General features: G+C 37.3%; 1 protein-coding gene across 2 annotated transcripts in view; it reads right to left on the reverse strand.

Annotated features, from left to right (window-relative positions):
• Positions 1-3,157: 3,157 nt before the first annotated feature.
• Arhgef38 (Rho guanine nucleotide exchange factor 38) overlaps positions 3,158-10,545 on the reverse strand; it is a 130,354-nt gene continuing 122,966 nt past the window's right edge. For both annotated transcript variants that reach the window (XM_023710128.1, XM_004626706.2), the window contains exon 14: positions 3,158-6,652. In XM_023710128.1, the coding sequence (XP_023565896.1) occupies positions 6,467-6,652 (186 nt within the window). In that variant the 3' untranslated portion in view covers positions 3,158-6,466. The remainder of the gene's footprint in view (positions 6,653-10,545) is intronic.

Genomic DNA, 10,545 nt, shown 5'->3' on the forward strand with positions numbered 1-10,545 from the left:
TTAGTGTGTGAAAATAATTATTAGAACATGGCTGTCACGAGTGCCATGTTATAGCCCAAGCCTGTCGCCAGAATCATCATAGCATCTGTGCATGACCCTGATGCCGCTCTCCAGGGGCTGATGCAGCCAGAGGCCCTTGTTAGTGCAGCACCAAACCGTTGGGACTTTCAGCCTCCAAGACCCTGAGGTACTACTGCTTTACCAAGTTATCAGCCTCAAGGGATTTTATACAGCAACAGAACAACTGCCTAATGCAGAAAGTAAGGGTCAGAGCTGGCTTACAAGTGAACAAATCAGCTTGTTCTTTTGCACGTATACTCTGAGGGAAGACAGGCAGCCTTAGCAGAGAAATGGTTTATTCACAGCAAAAGGGTAGCAGCCATGCAGTGATTCATGGAAACCTTATTTCTTTGTACAGATTAAACCCAACAAGTGCTCGTATTTACGTGAGGGCCATAGCATGCTTCTGTCAGCCATGGTGGGTGCTAAAGAGTCTTCACTGTATAAACCACCAATCCCAACCCCGTTCTTTAGTCCCTGGGCTTTTCTAATGTCCTAAAATACACTAATAAGTGATCTCTATGAAGAGAAAGTGTTTAAATTAAGCTTTGTTCTTTTTCTAAGGAAAGATTATTTTAAACTGCTATAAAATAATAGTGAATTATTCATAGGAAATTATCCAAGATGGAGATAATTCCATTACTTACATATGGAGTAAATGCTTGCTTATATGTTTGAAATTTGCCTGCAGAAGTTTTTTGGAGAGACAGATTTCTGGGGGTTTTGTTTTGTTTTGGTGGAACCAGGGATTGAACGGCCCTTGTGCTTGCCAGGGAACTGCTTATTCCACTGAGCCATCTCCCCATCCCCTAATTTCTGTTAAAACATCAATTTGGCATAATCTTCAAATCCCTTTAGGTAAAAGAGACATTAATAAAATCCATCATCATTCATGTATAGTTCAGAGTCAGTTAGGACAAAACAACAGGATAGCCTGAAATAGCTTGTCTGACAAAACTTAACAATTTATGTAACCTCAGTATTTATAAAACATTAAATCTGAGGGCAGGCGACATAGCGCACCAGCATAAGCGCTTCCTTGGGCAAGTGCAGGTACCTGGATTTGATCCCCAGCACCACGTGCTGTGCCAACCCCGCCCTCTGAGCCTGTCACCATGACCCAGAGTGGTGGTGCAGCCTGTAATCCCAGCACTGGGGACACTGAAAACAAGGATCACTACAAGTCCGACCTGCAGTGAGACCCTGTACCAAACACATAAAAATAAATGTAATGATTGGTTCAGTTGGCATATCAGTGTTTAAAAAGAAAAATTCCTTTGCATCATAGAAAATTTGTGCTAAATATAGAACTGAGAAGGGAAGCAATTATTTTGATTTTATTAAATTTTAGGAAGCTTAGTGGGAAGACTAGGAAGTAACTTACTTTTCTGTGGATATGACTATATTTAGGATATTACCTACATGTAATTATGTACATATTTAGTAATATGTGTAACTGAGTATTTTTATAGAGACGTATTTGTTACTGAGTTTGTTTCAAGTAGCTCAGATTTTTCCATATCACAAAGTGAGCTACAAAACGTTTGAGCTGAGCAGTGAAGAGAAGGAGCAGTTGAATTTCTCATTTCTTTGTTTTGTTGTGTACACTTTGTTCCTCCCACTCCAATTTAAGTTGTCTACAGGGAGAGAAGCCATCTGACACCACCTTGTCACCTGCAGATTTCCCTACTTGTTCGCTCAGTGAACGAGAGGAGAGGTAATAAATGGGTGCCTAAATAAGCTTTTAGTTCTGTTTTATAGAAAGTTTGGTCCAGATCACTTTTTCTGTTCTGTATATTATGTGTGTCAGGGGTGTGAAAGTGATACAGGTTAGCAGAATGTGAACTTCTCTTGATCTTCTAGGCCAGCCCTGTGCTCGTGCTGCTGTCCTGCATGGCCGGGGGAGGCACCAGCACCTCCCACTCTTCCAGGAGGTCATGTGTAACCAACCATTGGCTCCAGTGCGCTGTGTAACTGTGTCAGGATGGGTGGGGGCCTAGCTGCATTGAGTGCATTTTCAACTCAGGATATCTCAACTGAAGAGTAGGTTTATCAGAACATAACCCCATCGTAAGTCAAAACACATCTATTTAAAGGTTAAATGAGTCCAACTCTTACCGAACATGTGGTAGTACTATTTATTAGTGACACGATACATTACATTATGATGAACACAGGTTATGTAGAAAGTTCATTTTACCACAGTAAAATTTTATTAATACAATAATTTTAAAAAGTACATAAGAAATTAGAGAAAAACCAAAAATACATCTATCATAGTATTTAAGTAAAATAATTTTTATTTAATCTGCTGAGAATGTATTTCCTATTTTTAAGCAAGAATTTTTCATTCTAGTATTTGTTAAAGGATAACTTATTTTTCTGAGAAAATAAAATAATCCTTATATCTATAGCTAGAATATAAAAAAAATTAACTTTTAGACAATAGTATTCTCTAATGATCTCTTTCTAAAATCGTGTCCTTCTAGTCATGAAATTTAATTTCTTCCACCATAAAATAAATTTATATAGTTTAAGTTTTGTAAGTTCAAGATATTTTCAGTGTTTAGCTATATAACGAGCACATTAGCTGCAGTTACTATAAATAGGATTTAAATAAATTTGGAGTTTGAAGCATGTCAGAATATAAAAATTTTCATTTTATTCATATGGCTTTGAGAGTTTTTTGCAGTGAACAAAAATCCAAGAAGCTAATGGGAAAAGTGAAGTTGTTAATCCATGCTTTACTAGTGCTTTTTTTTTTTTGTAAATTACCTAAGTGAAGGAGATATCTTAAAAGTCCAAGTTAGATTTTAGACTGACCTAGACTATTCCAGCACTGAAAGGAGGTCACACAGTGTTTCGTTGCTTATTAAAAATATATATTATAACTTATTGCAGGACTCAATTTCATGTTCATGGTATTTCCCTGAAATGTACATCATGTTCAGTAGTGGCTTTATGCCTTTTTCATACAATTTTAGCATTCACAGTAATTTTGAATAATTGCATTAATATTTATACTTTCTAAACATATATTATACATATGTATAATATATACATATATATATATACTATTTGTATACTATTAGCTTAGAGGATCTTTAAGGCTAAACAAAATGTTTTACATACGCTTGTTTTAAAAGGAAAAAATAGCTATATAATTTCTCCTTCATTCTTGGTTAAAAAAATACTTCAGAGGCTCTCATTCTGTACAATATTTTTCAAGGAACATAATACAATTAGCATCCCTTCCCTTAAGTATATTGATGCCACTGGCAGTTTGTCTATTAAACTTCTTAAAGATTTATACATCTTATAACTGTCATGGAAGCCTATTTCCCTTGAGCCCAATAAACTAACATTGATCCTCAAAATTATTATTTCCTTGACTTTTAAGCAACATATTTAGACAATGAGGGTCTTGCAAAAGCCTACGCAGAATCGTGGTGTCTGTCACAGTAGTGGGAACAGCAGCTCGCAGCTTCATTACAGCTCTTGCTCAGCAGCGACTGCAGCTGTGACTCTGGTGGAGTGGACTTTCATAGGCTGGACAGGAAGTGTCAGTCCTCAGGGCCATCCCGGCTGCACAGCCTCTGTACACCCATTCAGTCAGCCTGAAAACCAGGGCTGTACTATTATACGATTCTTCACTTTTGTGGCAAGTACCATGCCATAAGTTTGGATTTCTTTTTGCTTTATCCTGGGCAAACTAGGGCTTAAATTTTCAAATTTAGTACAAAGAATAGTTAAAACACATAAAAGTTAATGTATATCCAAAAAAAAAAAAAAAAAAAAAGAGAGTGTCTTCTTTTAGTGCCTAACTCAAAGCAGGAAAAATCACACAAAAATAACTTAGGATTTCTACTTTCCCCCAGCTTTTGCTTTTCATCAGCATGTTTGCATCACACAGTGATTGAGCTCTTCATGAGGAGTCAGTACATGCACATAACACATTTCAATTCCCTTTTATATAACAGTAAAATTTTATAAAGCTAATTTTAGACCAATGATTATAAGAACATTATAAAGTGCAGATTTTTTTTCTGTCATGTAATTCTGAATTTCTGAGGTTGTAGGTATGTATGTATGCATGTATGTATGTATGTATGTATGTATTTCTGAGGTTGTATGTATGTGTATAAGTGTTGGAGTCAGCTACTCTCTGAAAAGTAGCACTTTTCATTTTGTGTGTGTTTTCCTCAGGAATATATATAATGTTACCCATTACAGGGATCAATTAGAGTAACAAATCTTAAAATGTAATGCCATATTAACGCATTATGTGGACAGTGAAAGTCCAACTTAATTTGATTTTGAAAAGAACCCACTGCATTCTACTGTAATTTAATTTTTTCTGTGACAGAAAGCCATCTTTAGTTCCATAAAGTGACTTAAGAAAATATGCCTGAAATTGGAGTTCCATGTCCCAGGCCATTGTGTGATAGCAGATGTCATCCTGAATGCCTGCCTTGTCTAAGTACAGATCAGCAACTGAAAATATGTACATCTTGGCTCAGAACACAGAACACACATTCCCATTCATTATCCTCATGACTGAGGGACCCAAGAATAGTTCATTACAGTCTCATTAACAATCACCAGACATAGTTCATAAACAATTATGCTTTCAAAACGGTTAACAAAACAATAAAAATATTTGTTTTTTCTTGGGCGAAAATGGATGTCCTTTTAGCCCTTAATTTTGAAAAACTTCTAAATGAAGGCAAGCATGAGAGGATAATAGCTGGTCCTCTTCGGTTCGTTACTCGTACCGCTAAGTGCTTTGCGGGTAACAAGTGTGTGCAGCCCTGGAGGAGCCCAAGGCCATGCTCAGGAGCACAGACCCAGGAAATAGAGTGCTGGCCTTTGAGTCCTGGCCCTGCCACTTATTAGCAATGTGACTTGGGCAGAATTACTCCTTTTCTTTGGCTATGGGTTGCATTAAATATGTTACTACAACACATACAAAGCATTGAAGCAGTGTCTATCATACAGTGTCCCTTCAGTGAATGATAGGTATTGTCATGTTACTCTGTTTTCCTTTGGTGCAGAACTTACATTCAAGAAGCCATGTCAAAAACGTCTCGTTGACTGTTAACTGATTTCTATTCTTATGTGTGTTTAGTGTATGCTCAGATATAAAGATAACAATTGTATGAAATATGTGATACACTTAAGTATAAACTGCATAATGTATGAGTATTTGTGGTGGATTGAGGATTGCCGCCAGCAATAAAAAGGAGAACTGGAGAGAAAGGTGTGAGAAGACTGTTAGGGGAGCTGTTGGAAGGTGTTGGAGAGGCTGGAGGGAGCTGTTCGTTCTCTTGGAGGAGCCTGTCATGCTGGTTTTCGTGATGAACTCAGCTATTCTCATCACCGAAGGAGTTCGAAACCTCATTGACACTAAGAATGGCTATGGTTCACTTCGGGGGAACTCTAGTTCTCACTTCGACCACTGCTTCCTGGCTACGAAGAGAAAGATGGTGCATAGCTCAGTCTCCTGGAGAAGCTTGTTACATTTGCTTTGCGGATGGGAACTTGGCTTTGCTCATCATTGGAGGGGCTTGGGACCTCACTGCTGCTAAGGATGGCTGTGGTCCTTTTAGGGAGAGCTCTGGTTCTTACGTTCTGGACATTGCTTCATGGCCCCAGTCCAGGTCCCTCAGCTTGATAGCACAGATCATCCCACTGCCACAGATTTCCTAGCTTCCACCGCTGACCTTGGGCCTTCCCATTGCTGATCCGTGAGACAGGCCTGCATGTGACAGTGTCATGGGCTCTTGGTCTCCAGGTGGACTCGTGAGGGCCTTGTTAAGGGACCCTAAGCCTTCAACTGGACACAAGCAGGATGTCACTGTGGGACCCAGGCCCTCAGCTGGAGTCTTTGGTCTTTAGGATGTGGACAGATTTCTTGTATACTTTGTACATGATTCTGTGGGAGATTTAATATAAATACTCATAAAAATGTGTCCTGTATTATATTGTTCCCTTTGCAGAACCCCAAACTACAACAATATTTAAACATGTTTATGTACAAGTGAGAAGTGAAAAACACAAAAACAATACAGTAAGAGAAAAGTTTTATAGTAAATTGAAAAACCTTATTCTTAGACCCAGCCTTTTGGGACAATAAAAGAACATTCACCCTTTCAAAAGATATCTACTTTTAAGTAGTTTCTGGTGGTCACCTGAACTATTCACACTTTTCTGTTTCTGTTGGTTTAGCATTTGCAATACATTTGTTAAATAATCCGTTACGTAGGGGATGTTCCTTCAAACTTGGTGTGGTAGCACTTGATGTAGTTTGGAAGTTCCATGCCTTTTGGTCAGAAGTTTCCGAAGGTCAGTTCTGGGAGGTAGTCAGTCGACCTTGCCAGGAACTAAAGGCCAAAGCTTTGTCTTCTTAAGCATAAGTCATCTTTCCTAGGTAGTTAGCCGGCACATATCCTGTCTGCCCGTGTGCTTCAGCTAGCCACCACTCTTTATTGCCACTCAGGTCACAGAATCTAAGAATATGGACTCGTTGGTATTCCTGAAGACTCAGTTCATAGGTACTTCTTGCTTGAAAAGCATGAACTGCATAGAAAATCTAGACAAAAAAGCAAAGGACATTATTATAACCAGAACCCAGAATTCAGAGAAACACAGTAAAGTTTTCCAAGCATTCAGAAGCAATGCCAAAATTTCTTATTTTTTCAGTCACCCTGTGAATCTTGCTCTGTTAGACTAATTTTGCTAAAATATAACCCAGATAATTATGGAATGGAACAGGCATTCTTATTCTGTTGGAAGGAATTTATATTTTCCATGCTTGAAGGCAATTTGGGCAAATTCTATTAAGATATTTTAATGTTAATTCCTTTTGAATCTCTAAGAATCTCTTCTACATTAACACTGGCAGGTACTTTGCATAAGTTTATGGCAATATCTACATGTAAGGTGAAAACTGGGAGGGGTGTGGAAAACATTAAAGTTTTAACAAAAGAGGAGAATAAATTCTGGGCCCTCACACTAAGGAAATTTGTAGCCATTAAAATGGTGTCTCTGATACTAACAACTTGCAAAATATTTATGGGCTAGTAAGCAAAAAAGTATAAAATTAGATAAGCAATCTATGCCTAAAACGCTAGTAAATGTCTTTGAATGGTGAAATGATAGGTCATTCTCATTGCTGCTTCTTTGTTTTTTTACTTGTCAAATTTGTATAAATTTATAATTTTAAAATTACTTGAACTGACCCAGAAGAAAGTAATAAAATATTTCAATTAAAGGAACTTTTTGTAACCTCAAAAAATACCTTATAACTTTTAGGTATACAGAGTCCCTGAAATAAATCTTCAATCCATCTTTCAGTAAGATCACAAGACTGTTGACAAAAATATTTAGTTATAGGTCTGAAAGTAAATTAGCTGTCAACATTTATACACTCCTACAACCAAACTTTACGAAACGCCAGATATGATTTTACCAGGGATCTTTCAACTCAAGAAAATAATAAATGTCAACAAAACCAGACCAAACACAACACTGCCACAACCAACTCTTCACATGTGAATGACTCATTAGTGAATTATGAGCTGGGTCTGAAGAAAGTAGCCTTCATAAACTACAAAATCGACAAGGAAGTGGATATGTTACATTCAAAAGCATAGAGGTGAAAACATAAAAACAATATATAGGAAAAGACAAGCAGATTCGCTTTCTAAATTGAGGACCAATAGTTTAAGGGAACTACAGTAAACACAATAACTTTATTGAACTGGAAAAGACGGAGTAGTGCACGTGTTTGTGGGGAGGGGTGGTTTACTATTATTCTTTAGATATTTATTTAAATCTCAAACTGTTATTTAACTTTTGATAAAATTCTGATTCCACTGACTGGCATATTGTCTTAGCAATTAGCATGAGCTGCTCCTCAAGATGAGGACCAGTAGTGCAATGGCCTGAATGACTTCTCCCCAGAACTTACAGGCAGAAATCCTAACCCTCAAAGTGATAGTGCTGAGGACAGGGCCTTTGGGAGATAATGGGGTCTTGAGGGTAAAGCCTCCTGAGTTGGGATAATTTCTTCATAAAACAGGTCCAAGAGCAAATACCCGCCCCTTCCTCCAGGTGAGACTTTAGCAAGAGGACACCATCTATGAGCCAGAAAAGGGACTTTCCCCCAAATTGCCAGTGCCCCGAAGCCTTCACATCTAGAAGAAACTTCTATTGCTTGACAGCTCCCCAGTTTATGGAATCTCATTACAGCAGCCTGCATCCACTAAGGCACACTTTTAAACTTTTTTTCACTGACCACATCATGCTGCACCATAGGAACGCAAATATTTGTTGATTTGGATGTGAGGATGGCTTTCAGGATTACAGACTATGCAAGAGATTGACTTCTATCATAGAAGATGCGTATAAGAAAGATTGTGGACATGGGTTATTTTGTAATAAGAGTCAAGAAGAAAACAAATGAATTGGTTTAAGTTCTTCAGTGATGGAAAAGCAACAATAACAAACATCTTTCCATAGAGCTCAAGACAGCTTGTGCTTTACCCTCAACAACCTGTGGGTGGAAACTTGGATAAGAAATACACATCAGTTTAATCATGGAGCTCAGGACCTGTGTCTTCTAACTCTTAATCCTGTTCTCAGTCCATTTCTCATCATGCTGTAGGAACCAAATTCTTATTCTAGTACACATACACACAGCGTTTTCTCACGAAAAGGGACTACAGCCTCTTCTACAAAGTCGCTATTTTGTTCTGTTGTTTGAAATTGAAAATACTGATTACATCTGCAAGAGCTGAGTGGAGAATTTGGTTTACAAATGTGCCTAGGGTTGTGGTATGCTGTAATACAGCTCTTGAAATAGGCTGCAAGAATCTCACAGTTCCTATCTTTTGTAATTCTTATAAGTAATATATATACTTATAACATATATGTAACTCTTGTAAATAATATATATGCTTATAATATATATGCTGAAGGCCTGGGGAGATAGCTCAGTAGAATAAGCACTTGTCTGGCAAGCTCAGGGTCCTGAGTTCAATCCCTGGTACCACACAGACACACACACACACACACACACACACACACACACACAAATATTTACATATATATATATATATGCTAAAGTTATACATTTCTCAACAAGGTGGACTAGATACAATTTTGAAGTACTTGTGGTAGTCTTTCACTTTGGCACAAATTCTCTCAAAGGAAATATAAAATCTTTACACCATATCTATTTGGTATGAAATTACAGCATATATTTTGAACATTAAATATAGATGCTGATAAAATCATAAAGTTAAAATATAAAATTATAACATTCATTATTAGGTGATTATGGTCCAAAGTTTATTTAGAATGAGAATCTTTCAGCTTTTATATAACTTCTGTTAAATGGATACATGCATTATACACTTAAAATGGAAGTAATTCTGCTTTTAAAGATGACAGTGTATCGTCAGGCTTTTAAGTCTTTAGTCTCTTTTAAAATTATTTTTATTTAAATTATTGCTATTTTCTCTAAAGTTTGCATGTTTTCAATCTGTCATGCATTTAGGAGCTGAAATGTTCCTCATTATTTCAATACTTTAATTGTCTTAGGTTATATTTTTCTAACATTAAAAGGGTGTAGGCTTTAATTTAGACATATTCATTAAAATGTTAATAAATGAATCATAATCACTTAATTCTCTTTGTTTTTCTTTGCCATTTCTAAAATATGAATTATTGGTGGGTTTTTGTTTTTTTTTTTTTTTTTTTTTGCGCTCACTAAGGTTCTGGCTCATTTTATATGCTATGTTCCATGAATTCAACCCAGTTCTGCAACAGAATTTGCTTTTAAAAAATGTAACACTCTGTATTATTGATTTCTACTCAATTTATTCCCTCTGTTTATGACCATTAGCTCTTTCTCTGTGCTTAGGATTTCCTTCTTCTTTTTTTTTTTTTTTTTTGGACATGGTGTACAGGGTCTACAGGGTCTCACTGTGTAGATCAGACTCATAGTGATCCTCCTGATTACAGCCTCCCAGGTGCAAGTGCTGGGATTACAGGTGCGCCACCATGCCCAGTCTCAATAGCGCCCTGGGTATGGGGCCAGCATTGCAGGTCAGGGGATCGAACTCCCGGCCCCTGCGTCTGCCTAAGCAGGCGCTTTAATCCACTGAGCTATTTGGCTGGCCCAGACTTCCTTATTCTATATTCTGATACAGTCAATTTTTCTTCCTGTGGCCGTTCACTTTACATATCTTCACTGAGCCTTGCTTTATTTATTTCAACCCAGTTGCCCAATAACAATATGGTTCGTAACATTTTAATTTTCCTTTCCAAAATGTGTTAAAAGATACAAAACCAGCATTTACAGTATGATACCATATGTAAGACAAGAATCCAAGGGTGTTAGATGGAGTGAAAAACACCCACTCTCCTCTCCCACCCTTCTGCAGCAAGCTTTCGTGTTCATCATTTGGCGATTATATA

This window comes from Octodon degus, unplaced genomic scaffold, assembly GCF_000260255.1.
Source record: "Octodon degus isolate 3935 unplaced genomic scaffold, OctDeg1.0 scaffold00016, whole genome shotgun sequence".
Classification (NCBI taxonomy): domain Eukaryota; kingdom Metazoa; phylum Chordata; class Mammalia; order Rodentia; family Octodontidae; genus Octodon; species Octodon degus.